Source organism: Hyperolius riggenbachi, chromosome 10, assembly GCF_040937935.1.
Source record: "Hyperolius riggenbachi isolate aHypRig1 chromosome 10, aHypRig1.pri, whole genome shotgun sequence".
NCBI lineage: Eukaryota > Metazoa > Chordata > Amphibia > Anura > Hyperoliidae > Hyperolius > Hyperolius riggenbachi.
Genome location: NC_090655.1, coordinates 185,216,262 through 185,238,137, shown reverse-complemented (window position 1 = coordinate 185,238,137; position 21,876 = coordinate 185,216,262). Strand labels below are relative to the sequence as shown.

The window sequence follows — 21,876 nt, the reverse complement described above, 5'->3', positions numbered from 1 at the left end:
TTAAAAGGCATTTTATTGATCATTTTTAAAATATCACCAAGGAGAAAAACTCAGGAGAAAAAGTTAATTGCATATAGCCCCAGATCTCATAATGGTCTATACGCAATATACTTTTTCTTCTGAGTTTTCTACTAGGTGATATTTTCACACATTGTCATAAAATGTCTTTTAAACCATCAGCAAGCAATAAAATACTTCAAATAATTTTGATTGTTATTTTTCACCAACTTTTGGGTACTTTTTCAATTTTAAAATGCTGACAATTTATTTTAAAGAGAAGATGAAAATTATTTCCTAGAAGAAAACTTGTCAATGTGCGCCCAGCACATTTATCCACAGAATCAGTTTGTTCCATTACAACCTCTCCATTACCATGGGCAAGACAAAAGAGCTGTCCAAAGATGTCTGAGGACAAGATTGTAGACTTGCGCAATTGGTAACACATTACACAGTAATGGATTGAAATATTGCATCGCCTGCAAGGTCCCATTTCGTAAGAAGGCACAAGTAAAGGCCTATCTTAAACTTACCAGTAGACCTCTAACATTGAGAAAAGGCTATGGAGAGAGTATTGTGGTCATATGTGAACACAAATCAATCTTTTTGGCATCAACTTAAACCATCTTGTTTGGAAGAAGAGAAATACAGACCATGTGCCATAAAATTTCGAATGAGAAGATCCTTCCCATTCCAGAACAGCGGCAGCCAAGAAAACCATTTAGAGAGTTTCTTTAAAGCAGAGTGAGCCACAATTCCTCCAGAGATGTGTGCAAACCTGGTGACCAACTAAGGAAAGCTCTTACCGTTGTACTTGTCAACAAAGGTTTCTCCACCAGGTACATTATGTTTTGCTAGGGATTTAAATAATTATTTCACTCAATGGCATGGAAATTAATTTATAACGCTTATGTAATGTGTTGTTTTCTGAATTTTTGGTTGACATTCTGTCTCACTTCATTTAAATTAAACTACACAACATTTACAAACTGTTCATCTCTTTGTAAGTGGACAAACTTACAAATTTAGGAGAGCATTAAATAAATATTTCCTACACTGTGCCATTTACACACACAGGAGCATAAGGGGTTTGCACACTATCCTAGCTGTTCCTAGCACTGCACTCTGAACAGAGAGCTCAGGTGCTGCTCATAAGATCTGTTAAGGCAACTTTTCTAGTTTAAGAGTCATTTCTACCACTGCTACAACCACTTTGGTCTTTTCAAATGTTTTTAGTTAGTCTTTCAGGCTCCAGTACTTTTTCAAATTGCTGCATTTATCGCAAGTGTCTGTCAGTATACGGCAGTCCCACAAGAACTTTTAGATCTCCATGGTCTTCTTTGGTATATGCTCTCTGAACCTGTGAGGGTTTAGAACTGTGTAAACATTGGCAGCTACTTAGTTGTGCCAGTCCGTGTTTATGGTTCCTGATGGAAGAAACAGTTTAGTTGATACAAAACTTAATCGTTTTCTGCTTTTCTTAAGGTGGCCACACACGATACAATAAAATGATCCGATTTTCTCTTCAATTTCTACTAAAGATTGTATGGTGTGTGTTGGATTGTTAATTTATTACTATACACAACCAAGCAATTTTCTCTGAGTTTCCAATCATTTTTATCATAATTGAGGACAAAATTGAACATAGGTGTGTGGTACATTGGTCATTTTTTTGAAATGTTACAATCCATCAGAAAAATTGATTGCAATTCTTAAATTGAACAGATATTTAAAAAATTGTATGGTGTGTGGCCACCTTTAGACAAACTGAGCTTCGTGAGGGTGCACTTTTTATGCAAACTAGTTAGTAGATTTAATTCTAAGGTGCATGTGCTACATGCCAATGGATACATTCATGCTTAGCAGAGCAGGAATGACAACAAAACAAACACCACTCATATTAAATCTGTATCTTTTTTAATACTTTCCACAGAAATGTAAACAATGCACACATCCCAAATCACTTTTTGGAATAACGGAATCCAATTCTGTAATGTTGTTAACAAGTATAATAATTTCAACAGAATTAAAAACAAAGTTTAAGGAATATCTCCACAAAACCAAATTCTTTGGCTAGCAGAGTGCCTATTAGTAACCTCCCCTGCAGATCTTCAACAGTTATGCTTACTAAGTGCTGTGAATTTGAATGAATCATCCCTATAATCATCTACAGAAATCTGTAACTGCTTACATGGCATTGAGAAAACAACATTTTACATTTTGCTTTGCCATGTAGAACATGTCTTGAGCCCAGAAGTTGCCTTAAGCAGATATTCGCTGCAAAAAAGGCAGTTGAGGAATATGGATTGTCCAAAACTATTCCTACATCTTCCACTAATCAGATAAACAGCAGTGAAGTATCTTTTTTTTCTGGAAATATTTGAGTGGCCACATGACTGCTGGCTGCAGGGAATGATCTCTCCCCTCCTTTCAAGAAGCTTCCTGCAGTGCCTTCTAGGAAAGTGCATAGCCTATTTAGGAATTCACCCTCCATGCTGCTATGATTTATGAGAGAAAAGCATGACTTATGGTGGCCATACACGGTACAATAAAAACGTTCGATTTTCCCGTTTATTCGATCTAAATGATCGAATTGAATGAAAGTTGAAAATATTTTTTTTTTCGATCAAGAAATTCGAACGATTATCCCGTTTTTTCGGGAAAAATGATCGGACATGCTGGAAAAATCTTTATATTCGATCTAATGGAATAATCAAACTAAATTATCTAATTGAAAAATTAGACCATGTATGGCCACCATTAGGCTGCTACTCACATTCTTCCTGTAGGGTATTTTGGATTCATGGCCAGGCTGTGAAATCCCTTCCTACTGCTTGGTATATGGCCTTAGACCTAATAAGGTTTATCAGCTCAGCAGCACTGGATGTATAATTTAAAGCACAGTACAACAAAGAGCCTGCCGCAAGGTGACTTTCCAGACAGTGTTTGATTTAGGTGTTGCTGTGTTTTACACAGCTGAGTGCTTGCCTTCTGCCTACACTGTTCATTTTGTGCAATGGAACTCAGCTGTTACAAAAGGTGCGTACACACGCACTACTAAATGCGACAACGGGTCCGCCGGACCCTCCCACTGGGCGGTCTTTAGCCGACAGTATGCGCGTCGTGTGTACGCGCTGTTGGCGGACTGATAAGGCGGTTTCTGAACGATCCGCTGAGAGTTAGGCCTCTTGCACACTGCATGCATTTCAGATTCCGATTCCGCTTTTTAATCTGTTTTTACATCCGACTCCGATTCAGATTTTTAATCTTAACTGCATGCTGCGTTTTTTGATCCGTTTTTCTGTTGAATGTATTCAAGGAAAATCGGAAACGGAATCGGAATACGGATTTGCAGTGTGCAGGGAGCCTTAGGGCTGTTTCACACTGAAAATTGTGTTGATTTTACCACAATTGCATTTACAATTCTCATTCTGGAAACAAGAATCACTCCTGAAATGCTGCATTGAGTGCTTTTGGAATTAAAAGCGCAGCGCAATCATGGCAGAATTGCAGCAAGATTGCCGCCTGTATGAAACAGCCCTTGGGTATCTGGAAGGGGATGATGTTAGAAGAAAGGTGACAGGAGGGGGTTAGAGACATCAGGTAAAATAAGGGAATCTTTTAGGAATACTCAATTGTTTGGGAGAAGAACCAAAACATCTGCTAAAGGGACCGATTTAAAGCCAATATAGTAGATGAACTCTAAGAAAAATGTATTGATAGGGGGTCAGCTTTTCTTGATGCCAAAATTAACCAAAACCTTAATTATACGTATAAATTGAGGGGTACGTGAACAGGACAGCCAGAACCTGCTTGTTATCTGTTGCCTGGGATAGACTCCTGACCACCCTAATTCTTACAGGGAATTTAAGAATCTTCAATTTTAGGAACTGTGCTAATACTGCTGTTTAACTTATTAGTGGGAAATGGGGAGGGGGGGGGGTCAGTGTTTCTGAGAGTCTTAGAAAGTGGTAAGCATATCTCACTGTGATCCACAGAACGAATGGATAAAGTTTACCTTTAACTTGAGAATATAATTTGCTTTCTTTTTTTTTTGCACATCTAAATATGTAAACATCTTAATGCTTGTAATTAATAATTGTAAAAATGTGGGCTGACGTGTCAAATCAAATTACCTTATTATAGGATTTCAGATATAAGCCCATTTTTAGTTTTTATCACACTGCAACAGTAATTCGTGTTAAATCAAGACTGGTGACAGGATCAAAACATATGCTGTTCAATGAACACATCAATTTTTACATACAAAATTTCTAGATCAAAATGGTGGGCTTAGGCTGTATGCAGTAATATAATACAGTGAACTTAACAGAAACAACTTCATTTTAAGGCAGACCAATTTTGAAATTAAACACAAAAAAGATTACTTGCACAATCCATATTTGTTGGCCTTATTTTAGGAATAACCTTCCATTTCTTACCATACCACACACTGCAAGATAATTCACAGTTTTTAGGAAACAGAGTAGCAAAGTCCATGAATCATACATGTTCAATAAATATGAAACTGTATAAGTGGAGTTAATGTAACATCCATATTAATTAATTTCAAATAAAGTATTATGTACAGACAAAAATAAATTTGCTTAGAACACTGAGCATGTAAATCTCTTTGTGAATGAAGCCAGCTGTCCAGCAGTAAAGTTTATGGAAGCTACTTCTGCTAGCTACACAAGTCAATAGCATTCAACTCAGATATGTAGGTTATCCGGGTCTACCCAGTACCCTCCATGCCCTACATGCCCTAGAGGGGCTCCCCAGTACCACACAAGACGTTCTGCAAAGCCTAACCACTTAATTGAAAACCTTACAGAGATTCCAGAAATGGAGGTGTGATAAACTCCTGTGCCAGTCACAGTCTCAGAATAGTTTTTTAAAATCCAGACTTCTTCACTGAAACTGGTGCGGAATCACATCTTCAGCCTTTCAAGTTATTAGAGAATTCCTTGCCACATTTATAGTGCAACTCTAAAACTACAAAGAACAAATCCCTGTTACACAAGGCATTTTGCAATTTAATGTTACTGAAAGATATGTTCCAATTTACAGTCAACTATAAATCGCACAAAGTGGGAACCTAAATTTTACATACCCAAACAGAATTCATAGTTTCCTGCAGTGTTCTATTCATATAGAGAGACTGCATGCAGATTTCATTGAAACCATATTGTTTCACCTACCTATACTGACCTTGTTTAGAGACCCCCATTAACCACTGCATCTCTACAATTGACAGTGCTGTGTGACTGTCCTAGGATTTGATAAAGCCCTATAATTGTATTTAGTGTCCTAGAAGGATAGTTTTCCGAAAAAAGCAAGCTAAGTGTAACCATTTACCAACAGTTTAAAAAAAAAAAACCTAAATTCTCATTCTGGTATAAGAATACTAATCATAAGTTAAATGGTTGATTATATGCAGGCCCATGACCAAATTAAAATAACTATTAAGAGGTTTTCCTTTAAAATGAGTGTTTATCTATTCTTGTGGCTCTTTTTCACTATGAAACACGATTGCAATCGCATTTAAATTTCTACTATGCGATTGTGACTGAGCTACTATACTCAGTATAGTAGAGCTCAATTACATCCACGGGGCAGGACGACGATTGCACTTGGACAAAAACTGCGACGGAATTGGATCGCACTAATGGAACTTGCTGCTGCTGTTTCCATTAGTTTAATGTACCTTGCGTTTTGCGATCCATTAGCAATCAGGATCAAATCAAAGGGTAGTGGAAAAGGCTTACCACAGTGGCTGTCTTTAAGGGAATGCTTTTCAGCCAATACAAATGCTTCATGCTCCTTAGTCCCTGCACCCAGAGTAAGCCGAAGTTTAACAGAAGTGGAAATGCCACAAATTGCCAATCACTTCACTGTTTTGTATATAAACATGTATGTTACAATGCCAACTTTCTTGCAGAGGAAATAAATTAGCTAAACATTTTCTTCAGAAAGACGGGCCTAGAGAAAGGCCAGCAGTATTCATTAGGAACAGGTCCTTTTACGTTGCATTCAAAGAATGAGAACATGGGAAACCAAATGCGTGCCCGTCTGCTCTGTTGATAAGCCCGTGTGTTGGCTAAGGTGTGGTAATAAAGGAAAAGTCTTGTAGTGATGTAAAATGCAATGAACACATCAATGGAGTAATGTTCGTGGGCAGCCAGGATGAAAAAGATGCCAAACAGATTTAGGACCCATGAAAGAGTATGTAAGAAGTTCCAGCTTCGAGGAGAGTCTGAAAGACAGAATAATTGTGATGAATATATGGACACGTTACAATCTCCAGTTACCTTATCTACCACCTATTGGCAGGTACCAACATGTTAAGTCACCCAGGAGACTGCCTTTAGTCTTACAATCTCCATGTTTCCTGCAGAATTACCGTTGAGGCAAATAAAAGAAAACATGGAAAGCACAACTCTGTGAGTAACCTTGCAAGTGACCTAACATTATGAAATATTATATATATATATATATACATATACATATATACATATACACACATACATAAATGAATGAATATAACACCTTTCAACATGAATTAAACACCTTTCAACCTGAAATACTGTACTGCCCAATTACACCAATACTTCCCAGAAATCCATACATGATGCAATCTCATTTTCAATCTTATCACACGTGAAGTGTAAGCTTTACTTAAACAATACAGTATAATCACGTTATAATAAACTCAGGTATAGTAAACTACCTCTCGAGGTCCTGGCCAATCTCCATTATAAGTTTATGGGAGCAACTCCTGGTATAGTAAACCTGGATATAATAAAACTTCTGTTATAGTAAACATGTTTTTTTGTCCCCTACTTGACACTGACTCTGGATATAATACAAAGTGGGCAGTGCATGCGCCATATGTCAGTGTGAAACCCATGGTCTCTTTAGGCCCCCTGCATACTGCAAATCCGATTTGCGATTCAGATTTTCCCTGGATGCTATCAAAATAAGAAGAGAAATGCAGAAAAAACGCAGCATGCAGTACCGATAAAAAAATCGGAATCGCATGTAAAATCGCATCAAAATTGCAAGACGGAATTGCATGTAGTGTGCAAGTGGCCTCAGGCTGGTAGCAGGTGACTCGATACCTGATAAAATTTGTAAGACAAGAAGAATGGCACCAGCGCTGCATATACAGTACAGTAAAAATAAGCAGCCTGGGGAAAATGAGCAATAATTTGAACGTAATTAAAGGAGGGTGCAGCGTTACCTCTTCCACATTGCAATCACTGATAAAAGTATTGTCACAGTCCTCCCACGAGATTGTATGCACTCCTGGGTATCTTGTCCCTTGTTAGCGATGACGCTCCTGGTAGCGTGTGGAGCGCAGTACAGGCTACTTTTCACTTGTAGTGCATATCAGAGCAGGCCTACTTACTACAAAACTAAGTAGAGTGGAGAGGAGAATGCTAAGTCCCACCCACAGAGGTATCGGAGCCACTCGCTTTACAGATGCGAGTGGCTTATCATGATTGGCTGCATTTTGAAGATGGCTTCATGATTGGCCCAAGTTAAGCAGAAAGTGATGCAATTCCTACCTGCAGAGGTATCAGAGCCATTCACAGGAAGTGAGTGGCTGCCTCTATTCAGTAACAATGGCTGCAATTTTTAAGGAGCCCTGGATACTGTACCAGCAATTTGTCCAACCTGGCTATGCAACCCTAGGGTATACTTAACCTTGTAGTCCACCAAATGTGTAAGTGCTTCTACCGCATCTCCAATGGGAGGACAGAGTTGCTTCTTTGCAGCAGGGAATGAACCAGGGCATGCTGGGCCATTTATAGGACTATATCTAATAAAGTAAACCACGTTTCCCGGTCCCTTGGAGTTCACTACAGTAAAATCCCTTTATAGAAAACTCCAAGGGATCAAGAAAAGTAGTTTACTATATCAGAAGTTTAATATATCAGAATTGGTCATGCATTGTATATTTCTACAGGTGCATTTGCTGGGACCTGGGGGCCGAGTTTACTAAAGCCAGAGGTTGACTATATCAAAGTTTACTATAATGAGAGTCTACTGTATAACGAGATTATACAGTATATCCAAATGACATTTAATGTGTTGGTCTTCATATTACAGAGATTTAAATAAGACGATACAACCAGATTGCATTATGTACGGCCATAAGACTTATGTGTTGATAGCTGTACTGAGGGTCTTAAACAATATTTCTACATGGCAGTATCACACAGATATTATAAATTATTAAAGGGAACCAGAGGATCAATAAAAGATTTTATACATACCTGGGGCTTCCTCCAGCCCCATACGCACGGATCACTCCCACGCTGCCGTCCTCAGCTGCCTGGATCCGCCGGTACCGGGTCCCGTCATTACCACCAGTCGGCTGGCGGACGCGGCCAATTCTCCGCATCACAGGGGGCTCCCTCCATACAGTTACGTGTGTGGCTGCCTACTGCGCAGCCGTATGCGTACGTGTATGGAGGGAGCCCCTGTGATGCTGACAATTGGCCGCGTCCGCCGGAAGTGACGGGCCCGGTACCGGCGGATCCAGGAAGCGGAGGATGGCGGCGTGGGAGTGATCCAGGCTTATGGGGCTGGAAGAAGCCCCAGGTATGTATAAAATCTTTTTTTATTTTAAAAAATCATTCCTCCCTGGTTCCCTTTAAACACAATATTGCACACCATACACTGAAATTCCTGTTTTGTTTTGTTAGAGAAAAACAACATTAAAACATAAAAACAACATAAGTTCAGCCAAAATGAACTTACACTCTGTTACAAAGAAATTGAGCATGGTCAAGACCACTGTGTGTCCACTGAACATGTAATCTCCACACGTCTTTACTCCAGTTAGTGTCATACCAAAGCCACTCCAAATTGTAAATGCACGCTGAAGTTTGGCCCACATAGTGTCATATAGCTGAAATGAAACAAACATTTTAGTCATCCAGAATTATATATATTTTATACCACGTGGTACATTAAAAACATTTACGGAAACTAGTCTATACATTTATACATTTTTTTATGGTTAAGGTTTGTAATTCCTTATTAGGAATAAGGAATCATTATTGGCAAAAAGGATTTAAAACAGCTCAAAGGTAGCCAGTGCAACTAAAGCTAGCCACGCATAGAAATGGATTATGGCTCTATACAGAGGTCCCCAACCTGGGGTCCGCGGCCCACTAGTGGTCCGCAGGACATTTTACAGTGGGCCGCGGCTTCAGACTCATTTTTAATTTCAAAGTGTCATTTTTTGTTTCTATGCACGACCGCGCACGTCATAGTTCTCCCGTCCCGCCCCCTCAATCTGTGGCCAATCAACCCCCTTCCTGAAGCGGCGGCGAAGACGTCCATATCGGAGGCGCCAGTCCTGCCTCCTTCATCAGTGGGGCTAATCATCGATGCGGCTGTGGCTCAGAGGCCTTCAGTCACGCCCCCTCCATACGTGTGGCCAATCACCCTCTTCCTCAAGCGGCGGCGATCACAGGTACATCGGAGGTGCCTGTCCCGCTTCCTCCATCAGTGGGGCCAATCATCATTGCCCCTTCTTAAAGTGCAAACCTCTAGTCCCGCCGCCTAGATTAATCTGGCCAATGAATGGCTGCATATATTGCAATCTTTGTCTACGGTAATTGGAATTTGATCAGATAGAAATTGATTCGTTCCTATGTCCTGCCATCCTAGCACAGAATCAAGCAATCGGATATGTTGCAGTAATGGATTACTGGCAGATTGGATCAAAGCGATCAAATTGGTCAGACATTGATTACACAAATTGATGTGTGTATAGCCAGCTTAAAGTGTACTTGTGAAGAAAAAAGAAAAGAAAACATACTTACTAGGGATGCTCATTCGGATTCCGCGGAATTGAAATTTCTGCATTTCTTTAGGAAATGGAAATTGGAATTCCGCGGAGATCAGATTTACTGCAACTTAGTAATTTTAGCCCAATCGCAAAACTCGGAGGCATTGGACCAATCAGAGAATACAGAATTATTCTGCAAAAAAACAGGTCACGGCAGTAATTTTAGACCTATCACAAGACTGATTTTCTATTTTTCCTCTAATTGGAAAACAGAATTTGGCATTGGAGGAATTCAGAATTTCTGCGGAATCGGAAATAGGCATTTCCAACCATCCCGAACACGCACCTTACTAAAGGGAAGCTTCAAGGTACAGTGTTGCCCATAATTATTCATACCCCTGGCAAATTTTGACTTAAAGTTACTTTTATTCAACCAACAAGTAATTTTTTGATGGGAAATGACATACGTGTCTCCTAAAAGATAATAAGACGATGTACAAGAGGCATTATTGTGGAAAACAAAACATTTCTCAGCTTTTATTTACATTTGAGCAAAAAGCGTCTAGTCCAAAATTATTCATACCCTACACAAACTGTCACTGACTGTGGGAAAATCCAAAGTTCTATACCATTCCAAATAGTCAAAGCTGTTCTAAAGCATCCTAATTACCCTGATTTATTGGGAACAGCTGTTTTAATCCATTCAACAGGTAAAAAATAGCAGCTCTCTGCAGTTGGTTTGTGGACAGTCATGGCTAAGACAAAGGAGCTCAGTGAGGACCTGCTGCTGCGCATTTTGGCTGCTCACAAGTCAGAAAAGGGCTACAAGGCCATTTCTAAATGTTTTCACGTTCTATTGGCTACCGTGTAAAGCACTGTGGAAAATCTCAGAGGACATGGTGGAAGCCAAAAGTGACAACTGTGCTGGCCAGGAGGATAGTGAGAGAGGTGAAAAAGAATCCAAGGATCACCACCAAGGCCATCCTGGTGAATCTGGGCTCTGCTGGTGGCAATGTCTCAAGGCAGACAATCCAACGGACACTGCACACTGCTGGGTTCCACAGATGCAGACCAAGGAGGACACCACTTCTCCAAATAAGGCACACAAAAGCTTACTTGGCCTTTGCAAATGCTCATCTGGACAAAGAAGACGACTTTTGGTCTTCTGTGTTATGGTCAGATGAAACAAAAATTGAATTGTTTGGCCACAATTAAATTTCCTTCATTTGGCGTAAAAAAGGTGAAGCCTTCAACCCAAAGAACACCACCCCACTGTCAAACATGGTGGTGGGAACCCAATGCCCTGGGGGTGTTTTTCAGCCAATGAACCAGGGAACCTAATCACAGTAAACGGCACCATGAAAAACGAAAAATACATGAGGATTCACAACGACAACATCAGGCAATCTGCAGAGAAACTTGGCCTTGGGCACCAGTGGACATTTCAGCATGACAATGACCCACAACACACAGCAAAAGTGGTGTAGAAATGGTTAGCAAACAACAACATTAACATTTTGGAGTGGCTCAGCCAGCGTCCTGACTTCAATCTAATTGAGAATTTGTGGAGGGAACTAAAGATCGGGGTGATGGCAAGAAGCCTCTCCAACCTGAAAGATTTGGAGCTCATTGCTAAAGATGAATGGGCAAAAATACCCGTGGAGACATGCAAAAAGTTGGTCTGCAATTATAGGAAGCATTTGATTGCTGTAATAGTCAATAAAGGTTTTTCTATTGATTATTGAGAAGGGTATGAATAATTTTGGACTGGACACTTTTTGCTCAAATGTAAGAAAAAAAAAAGCTGAGAATGTTTTTTTTTTCACAATAGTGCCTCTTGTACATTGTCTTATTAACCACTTTAGGATTCTGCGTACGCTTAAGTACGCCCCTGAATCCTGAAGTGGATTCCATGGAGCGGCCGTTCCATGTCAGTTCACGGAGGGTGTCTCCGTGAACACCCTGCGAGCCTCCGATCGTGGCTCGCAGGGTAAATGTAAACAAACGGGGAAGATCTTCTCCGCTGTTTACATATATACGGCGCTGCTGCGCAGCAGCGCCGTAGAGGAGATCGGCGATCCACAGCCTCTGATTGGCCGGGGATTGCCGGCATCTGATAGGCTAAAGCCTATCCCATTAGGCGCAGGACGGAAATCCGTCCTGCGCCGCTCACAGGGGGAGGGAGAGGGAGGGAAGGGGAAGGAGGCCAGAAAGCGCTGCGGAGGGGGGCTTTGAAGAGCCCACCGCAAGCGCAAACAGCCAGCGGCGATCAGACCCCCCCAGCAAGACATCCCCCTAGTGGGGAAAAAGGGGGGGAGGGGGGGGGGGAAGTCTGATCGCCCTGGCTGCTATCTGATCGGTGCTGCGGGCTGGAGAGCCCACGCAGCACCGATCAGCAAAAAAAAACCTGGCACAGAAGTGGTTAAAGGGACTCCGAGGTCAAAATAAATAAGAAAATAGTACTCACCTGGTGCTTTCTGCAGCCCAGTGTAGGTCGGGACGTCCCACGGCGGCCTCCTGGCTCTTCTCCCAAGGCCTGTCCATATATGGCTGTCCGGCGGCTCCCCCGCGACACTCGGCCAAGTGTCGGGCTCCTTCTTCCGTATAGGTCATAGCTGACGTCACATGCCGACATGTCGCCAGCGTGACAGTATGGCGCATGCGCGATTAAACTGCGCATGCGCAGTACCGTCACGCCGGCCGGCGTGATGACGCGAGGCGGCCGGCGTGTGACGTCAGCTATGACCTATACGGAAGAAGGAGCCAGACACGGAGCCGCCTGACAGCCATATATGGACAGGGCCTTGGGAGAAGAGCCAGGAGGAACGCAGTGGGACGTCCCGACCTACACTGGGCTGCAGAAAGCCCCAGGTGAGTACCATTTTCTTATTTATTTTGAGCTCGGAGTCCCTTTAACTTTTGGGAGACACCTATGTAATTTCCCATCAAAAAATTACTTGCTGGTTGAATAAAAGTAACTAAGTCAAAATTTGCCAGGGGTATGAATAATTATGGAGAGCACTGTAGTCCAGAGGCTTCCCAAATCTTCCTCGACCTCACCGTTCCAGCGCTGCGACCCTCTGAATGGTATTATTATTATTATTATTTAGTATTTATATAGCGCCGACATATTACGCAGCGCTGTACAGTGTATATATATATATATATATATATATTGTCTTGTCACTAACTGTCCCTCAAAGGAGCTCACAATCTAATCCCTACCATTGCCATATGTCTATATTATGTAGTGTAAGTACTGTAGTCTAGGGCCAATTTTTAGGGGGAGCCAATTAACTTATCCGTATGTTTTTGGAATGTGGGAGGAAACCGGAGTGCCCGGAGGAAACCCACGCAGACACGGAGAGAACATACAAACTCTTTGCAGATAGTGCCCTGGCTGGGATTCGAACCGGGGACCCAGTGCTGCAAGGCGAGAGAGCTAACCACTACGCCACCGTGCTGCCCAGGTATGACAATATATGCAGTTGAAAACAGACAAATCAAATACTGCGGTTTCATTTGATTGGTCCATTTTCAAGCTGCATTCATTTGCACAAAATTACCATAAACATTTGCATCAGGTCAGAATTATTTGCATCTTGTTGATCAATGTGGTGTATCAATCACTCATTCCTGATGATTTTGGAATTGTGAGTAATTAACATATAAACGGACGCAGACATCTATAAGCATTTCTGTGTTTTCGCATCCATACACATAACAGATGTCTAAAGGCATTTTAGTACAAAACAAATTTTGCTTGCCGTGGACTATAGTCCTTTTTGTTACCCCATATTCCTGTGCCACAGACATTTATAACACATTTTGGCACAATGGCAACTTTCTACTTGACTTGAAACATGTACCAGTAACTAATTCTAAGTTGATGTAGAATTTAGCAAATGTTACTGCAAATCTACATAGCTTGAAAATTGAGCAATTAAAAGCTTTTACTGCAAGGATTTTATTAGTCTTTTAGCATTTTAAATTTTTATAATTAGCATAATAGCATAATTTTATAATTAGCATAATTAGCATAATTTTATAATTAGCATAAATCATCTCAAATGTATTTGCATCTCAATGACAATCCCTACTGACTAATATAGACTTTGGACATTTGCACATGACATTTCACAATTCTAAAATAGCAAGGCACTGGCATGTAGCTGGCAGTGTAATGGTTAATTCTTTGCATTATTAGAACACTATTGACCTGTGTGTGGGTCCTGAAAGACAGCAATACAAATATTCTTAACTACACTTTAAAAAAAAAAAATCTTTTGTCTGCTGTTCTACTTCATTAGTTTATAAATGTGCATATTAAATTACGATGTTTAATAAGTACAGTAAAATCCCTTTATAGTAAACTCAAAGGGACCAGGAAAAGAGGTTTACTATATCATAATTGGTTATACATTGTATACTCTATTTATATAGATGCATTTCCTGGGATCTGAGAACTGAGTTTACAGTATATCCAGTGGTTTACCATATCAGCGTTTACTATAGCGAGATTCTAATGTAGTTATTTCTTATAGTAGTGGGTGAAGAACTATATAACTCATGAGCTACAGATTGTGCAAGAGGTTAAAGGGAACCTAAACTGAGAGGGATATGGATGTTTCCTTTTAAACAATACCAGTTGCCTGGCAGTCCCCCTGAGCTCTTTGGCTGCAGTAGTGGCTGAATCACAGTCATGAAACAAGTATGCAGCTAATCCAGTCTGACTTCAGTCAGAGCACCTGATCTGCATGCTTGTTCAGGGGCTGTGGCTGAAAGTATTAGAAATACAGGATCAGCGGGAGAGTCAGGCAACTGGTATTATTTTAAAAGGAAAAATCCACATCCTTCTCAGTTTAGGTTCCCTTTAATGTCCACGAACTTCAACCTCTCACAAATCCAAGCAGTTTAGTTACTGAAAAATGTCAGTTTAGGTATGCCATACAGATGCTTTACTACCAAGTAACTAGGACGCTATGGTACTAATTGTGCACACTATATGCCTACTAACAGCATAGCTGCTGATACTACTAAAGTTCTTGAGAAAAACAACAACAAAAAATAGTGTATATATTCATCAACCTTTTCAAATTCTATGTTGGGCTATGTTCGATATTAGCCCTTTTCCTCCACAGGTCCAAATGTCAGACATAATAAAACTGGCTGTCCCTAGATGGCGCTGTTGCCAGATAAAATCCAGCACACTATTAACCCCATTCAGATTCAGCATCACGCTGCACTACGTAGTAACAAAATTACGCTGGAGTATGTGCAAGGGGGCAGAGCTACAGTGCACAAGCTGGCATTGGCTCCACTACTGATGCCAGGTCACCTCCTTGCTTTAGTTTGAAGAGGCAAAGGCCATCTACGGATCACTGCCACCACTGCACATCCCGATTACCCAGGTCCCCCCGACACACCAGAAAAAAATGAAGTTCTGGTGGGCATGTGGGGGATCAGGAAATAGGATTGTAAAGCCTCAATTATGCACAAACATGTATATACCAACCCCCCTTCCAGACAGTTTAGTAAACAAATACCTTTCCAGAGCACTGCAGGTGGTCACCAGGAACAGACAATGATGTAACAAACATGGTAACACATCGCAGAAGAAATACAGTTCCCATTAAACTACAGAGACGTCGTAAGAGGATGGACCTGAGGAAGGAAAAGGGATAGATTAAAATTACAAAATTATACAAAGGGTATTCACTAAAGCAGTGCATACAGCAAAAGATAATGCAATTTAATTTTTGCTTGCTTTTCACAAAAGAAGGCAAACCATGCTTCAGAGATTATACAAAATGGTTAAAAAAAGGTTCTCAAGACTCCTTAGTGTACCAGAGACGTACAAGTCTAAAGATTTGATACTTACCCGGGCTTCCTCCAGCCCCATACGCTCTTCTGAGTCCCTCGCTGTCCTCCTGCGGTCTGCTGTTCAGCCGCGATCAGCCCCGGTAACAGGTCCAGTCGGGGTCTTCTGCGCATGCTTGGACCTCCCACGCATGCGCAGTAGACCCGTCTGACACAACTTAGCCAGTTACCGGGGCTGATCGCGGCTGAACGGCAGACTGCGGGAATACAGCGAGGGACTCAGAAGAGCTTATGGGGCTGGAGGAAGTCCCGGGTAAGTAGCAAATCTTTAGCCTTGTACGTCTCTGGTTTCCTTTAAGTGTTCAATCCCTCATGTCCAGTTTCACCTACCTGGGGCTTCTGACAGCCCTCTGCAGCTGTCCTGTGCCCACACTGTTACCATACTATCCTCCTGTACCCTACAGCGGTTAACTTTCACGTTCTTCAGTCGCTGTCCACTGCGCCTGTGGTGCCCCGGCTGCGGGCTGGAGAAAGCCCCAGATATGTATAAATCTATTAAATTACTTCATCTCTGGTACACTTTAATTGTACCAAAGACTGGGAAAAAAGAATTATATGGGCTTCCTCCAGCCTCCTTCAGACCAGTGGCTCCTTTGCAGTTCCCCCAGGCTGCCTTGATCCTCCACTAGCCGGTTCTGTACATTTTTGCAGTCGAAGCATGCGCAGTCCAGCCGCACACATGCCCCCTGCAAAAGGGCACCTCGCATGCCCTGTAAGCGGGGACTACAGGAAATACCGGGCTGATTAGCAGAGGAGCGGGCAACCCAGGAGGATGGCAAGGGAGCCATCAGCCTGAAGGGAGCCCCAGGTACATATAAATTCTCAGGTTCCCTTTAAAGTGAACCCGGGGTCAGTGAGATGGAGGCTGCCATATGTCCTTTTAAACAATACCAGTTTCTTGACAGCCTTGCTGAGCTATTTGCCTGCAGTAATGTCTGAATTACACTTGAAACAAGCATGCAGCTACTCTTGTCAGTTCTAACATTGTCAGAAACACCTGATCTGCATATGCTTGTTCAGGGTCTACGGCTGAAAGTATAAGAGGCAGAGGATCAGCAAGACAGCCAGGCAACTGGTATTGCTTAAAAGGAAATAAATGAGGCAGCCTCTATATCCCTTTTACCTCGGGTTCACTTTAAGTTCAAAGTGTACACAACAGCCATTTCAGTCTGATGTAAAATGTTGTTCAATCAGCTGAGCAGTGTTTGTTCAGCCATTGTTTTAGCTTCTATTTATCATTCAGGAAGGCTGCACTCCAATCAACTCTCTCATCTGCATATGGGCACATTCTACCAGGAGACAGATCTCTCTCTGATCTAACCGAGAGAGATCTGGTGACTGCCCATACACCACAGATCGATTCCCGATCAATATCAGCATGAAAGATTTCGGGAATTGGCCTCTTGACTGTCCTCCCAAATGTTAGATGTTCCCCCCTGGTGCCCGTGCATTTAAATACTGTGTGCTGCCCCCGAATGTCCGTACCGTACTTACCATTTTGCATATGGGGCGCATGTGTGATGTCACACGCAGCCCACATGCTATATGACAGTAGCCACGTGGGAGGCAAATGCGGAAGTACAGGGGAAATTCGAAGACAACAGAAAGTAAAGTACTTACACACACTGGCACAGAGGGAACAGCTAACATTTGGGAGGACAGAAGCCGGAGGTTCTGTCGCAATATTGCACGCTGTTACCGCTGTGCACCTAACTGACCACATTGGCCCAAGTTTCCCAGCATGTCCTATCGATACAGTCGACCCATTTCGGCCTGAAATTATTAAAAACTGTTGATTTTCATCCAGTTTGATAATAAAAAATAAATTGGTCAATCGGCCACAAAATCGACAGATGTATGGCCACCTTAACTCTTGCAATAAGAAAAATGAACAAAAAGAGAACACAAGCAAGTTCTTACTAGGATAGGTAATACAGATACCCATGTTTATCTACTCATGCCATGCTAGTTCAGTCATGCTTTAAAGTGGGTGTATGACATTACACCAGCTGCTATTCCCCCACCAACTAACACAACCTCCACCTTTCCCAACTTACTGGGAAACCAGCTCTACGGACCACAGTCCTCTCTGCTGGCAAGAACCCCCACTATGATGTAGAGGTAATATAGTATAAAGAAGCAGGAATAAGAGCACAGCCATATCCCCATCCCACTGAAAATAGGAGAGCGGCTAACAGGCAGCTAGAGGCACCCTCCTCCCAATAGATGGCCTCCCCATAGTAAGGGGGAAGCTGCATGGCCAAGTTGGCGGTTGGGAAATGCAGTTGGGAAGTGCAGAATTCCTCGAGAGCAGGTTTAAAGTACTACTGAAGTGAGAGGGGGATATGGAGGAATGAGAAATTCTCCAGATCAAACCAGCTAATCCATCTTAGTGCTGATGCCCACTAGCAGCGCTTGCAGATCTGCAAAGCACTGTACAAATAGAACCAGTTCCACAGCAGCGCTGTGATCGCGGAGCGACTGCAAAAGCAATGCCTGAAGCAATTTTGTTATTTACTTAAAGCGATCAATATTCAAGGCAATGAGGGCTTTTTCCAGATCACTCTGGAAATCGCAGGGAAAAAAAAAAATCAAAATTTGGGAATCACAAGTGACTTCCAAATCACTCTACTGGCCACTTGGCCTAAAAATTAGAGTACACAAATTTGAAGATTTACATTTGGTATAGTACACGGTTATGAATGTCATTGATATTACCACAGTAACATGACCTCTTAGCATGATCATATTTAAAACGAGATAATTTCCAAATACTACCTGTGCTTATGAAGGAGCAGTACAAGTAGCCAGATGTAGCAAAGAACTACTCCACACATCTCTGTCATTGCGAAGGCCCATGGAATTCGAGGGACACTGAAAAACAAACCTGAAAAGTTAATTTGCGGTTCTAATGTTTTGACAACGATAAAAGCTAATTCACATTCTTTCATCTGTCATTTCCAACAAATTTTAGACAATACGAAATAAAACCCCTAAAAGGACTTTACTGAAAGAGGAACTGTAACCAAAGATTGAACTTCATCCCAATCAGTAGCTGATACCCCTTTTCCTATGAGAAATCTTTACCTTTTCTCAAATAGAGCATCAGAGGGGGCGCTGTATAGCTGATATTGTGGTGAAACCCTACCACAGTGTACCTAGGTCCTGACAGTTTGCCGTCTGTGAACCTTGTTGCATTCTGGGAAATAACCGCTGTTTCCAACTGCTAAGCAACTGCATATGTATATCTATTAAAAAAAAACAACCTTTTAGGCCCCGTTTACACTATCAGTTGTTCTCAGTTTTAACTGAAAGAAAACTGATTTTCAAAGTAATGCCTATGTTTTCCTGTGGCACCTTTCACTCTTAAAGGGGCACTACAGCGAAAAACTGTAAAATTTAAAATATGTGCAAACATAGACAAATATTAAGTACATTTTTTTCCAGAGTAAAATGAGCCATAAATTACTTTTCTCCTATGTTGCTGTCACTTCCAGTAGGTAGTAGAAATCTGACACAAGTGACAGGCTTTGGACTAGTCCATCTCTTTATAGGGGATTCTCAGGGATATATTTATTTTCAAAAGCACTTGGTAAATGACAGTTGCTCTGTCCAACTGCCAAAAAAACTGTGTGAGGAGCAGGGAAGCTGGCCAGCATCATTGTTTAAAGAGAATCTGTATTGTTAAAATCGCACAAAAGTAAACATACCAGTGCGTTAGGGGACATCTCCTATTACCCTCTGTCACAATTTCGCCGCTCCTCGCCTCATTAAAAGTGGTTAAAAACAGTTTTAAAAAGTTTGTTTATAAACAAACAAAATGGCCACCAAAACAGGAAGTAGGTTGATGTACAGTATGTCCACTCATAGAAAATACAACCATACACAAGCAGGCTGTATACACCCTTCCTTTTGAATCTCAAGAGATCATTTGTGTGTTTCTTTCTCCCTGCAGTTCTCATGCACTGAAGTTTCAGGCTGCTCTTTTTTCTCCTGCAAACAGCTTTGCCCTTGTCTGTAATTCTTCAGTATGTGAAAGCCCAGCCAGCTCAGAGGACGATTTATCCAGCTTGTAAAAGATAAGAGAGAAGAGAGAAGCTGCTCTAATCTAAATAATACACAGGCAGTCTGCATAGATGGGCCTGGAATGGGGAATTCATAGCAGAACCACAACACTGAAGAACTTGGCAACCTTCCAGACACAGGCTGACAAGTCTGACAAGAGAGAGATAAGTTGATTTATTACAGAGATGGTGATAGTAAAATGTGCTGCAGTAAGCCAGAACACATTAGAATAGCTTTTGGAACTTGTAGGATGATAAAAAACAGGATGCAATTTTTGTTACGGAGTCTCTTGAAATCCTTTTTAGGGTATATCTTTATAAAGAATAAAAGCCTTGCTGAGAATCCCCTATGAAGAGATGGACTAGTCCAAAACCTGTCACTTCTGTCAGATTTCTACTGCCTACTGTAAGTGACAGCATTATAGGAGAAAAGTAATTTATGGCTCATTTTACGCTGGAAAATATGTACTTCTTGTTTGTATATGTTTGCACATATTTTAAATTTTACAGTTTTTCGAGGTATTGCCCCTTTAATAACCTTTTTATTTCCACCATGATGTTCTATAATGTGTCTAGCTATAGCTGATTTTTCACCTTTTTTTATCAACGTTAACGAGTTTTAACTGAAATCTTTTTCACAATGCACTGCTATGGAAAAAACACATACTAACGCATACCAATGCGAACTAACGCGTACTAATGCACACTAACGCATACCAACTGATTACGTGTAAATGGGGCCTTAGCCTACCGCATTGTTATGCTCCTTTTACACTTAATCCGCTGCGTTGGGCATGCGTTTGCGTTAGTACGCGTTAGTACGCTTTTAAGTGGGTTTTTTCCTGAAATGTAATAGAAAACCTATTTGTTAACAGTTTGCCCAGGTCTCGGGTTTAAGAATTAATACGGCAAAATCTAAAGCCCTAGGTATCGCCCTAACACCACATCTCACTACTCAGCTTCGGGAATTTTGCCCCTTTCAATGGGTTCAATCTATACCCTACCTTGGTATTACATTAACCCTTAATTATGCCTCCCTCTTCGCGGCCAACTACCCACCACTGCTTAAATCCCTTTCTACACTAACGGACAGATGGTCCACACTCCCACTCTCCTGGCTAGGGAAGATTAATTCAATTAAGATGACATGCCTGCCCAAGCTTCTCTACTATTTTTGGACCCTCCCTGTCAAAGTGCCCCCTCATTATCTACGCACTTTCCAACATAGAATACAATCCTTCATATGGGGTCGTAAGCATCCTAGAGTCAATAAATCTACCCTTTTCGCTCATAAACTAGATGGTGGCCTAGGAGTCCCCCAGATTAGCTCTTACTACCGAGCAGCAACTATCACTCAACTAACACGGGTGTTTCAAACTTGTGACACCCCTCTTTGGGTGTTCCTCGAAATCCCAGATAGTGCCCCTATGCTCCCAAGCACCCTCCTTTGGATACCTCAAAAGATGCGGCCCTCCTCCCTTAGCCCCCCCATGCTTCACAGCCTCCACGTCTGGGACTCAGTCCGATACTCCTCTCATCTTCTATCCCCTCACCTTCCCTTGCTACCTCTAATTAATAACCTACTCTTTCTCCCAGGGTACGAACATCCGGCAGCCTTTAGATGGTGGGTTGATAATGGCCTTACCAAAGTAATGCACTTTCTTACCCCCAGAGGGGTGTATAGTTGGCCAGCTCTGCAGGAAAACTTCCAAGTTCCGCCAAGAGAATATTTTCGCTTCTTACAAATAAAACACTGGGTACAGTCCCTCACTCAAAATAGGGAGACCCCTTATGATCCCACCCCATATGAGAACATATGCCTTCACCGCCCCAACTCTAAAGGGTTGATCTCCACAATCTCCACTTTCTTTACTAGTCCAAAATGCCCACTAACCCACGCTTACGCTACCAGATGGGAATCAGATTTGGCGGGCACGAGAGACCGAGAGGACTGGTTAAATATATGGAGCAGGATTTCCTGCTGCTCATCAAATCTACACACAATAGAGGCAGCCTATAAGGTTATGACTCGCTGGTATCTTGTTCCGGCAAGAATAGCCAAGGTGTTTCCTTCTGCCAGTCCTTTCTGCTTCCGTGGCTGTAGGTCGCATGGAGATGTGCTACATA

At 41.8% G+C, this 21,876-nt stretch overlaps 1 protein-coding gene across 2 annotated transcripts in view; it reads right to left on the bottom strand.

Moving 5' to 3' along the window:
- Window positions 1-1,892: 1,892 nt before the first annotated feature.
- SAMD8 (sterile alpha motif domain containing 8) overlaps window positions 1,893-21,876 on the bottom strand; it is a 119,512-nt gene continuing 99,528 nt past the window's right edge. For both annotated transcript variants that reach the window (XM_068255389.1, XM_068255388.1), the window contains exons 3-6: window positions 18,464-18,559; window positions 15,352-15,469; window positions 8,767-8,917; window positions 1,893-6,253 (exon numbers count right to left, since the gene is read on the bottom strand). In XM_068255389.1, coding sequence (XP_068111490.1) covers window positions 5,949-6,253; window positions 8,767-8,917; window positions 15,352-15,469; window positions 18,464-18,559 — 670 coding nt within the window. In that variant the 3' untranslated portion in view covers window positions 1,893-5,948. The remainder of the gene's footprint in view (window positions 6,254-8,766; window positions 8,918-15,351; window positions 15,470-18,463; window positions 18,560-21,876) is intronic.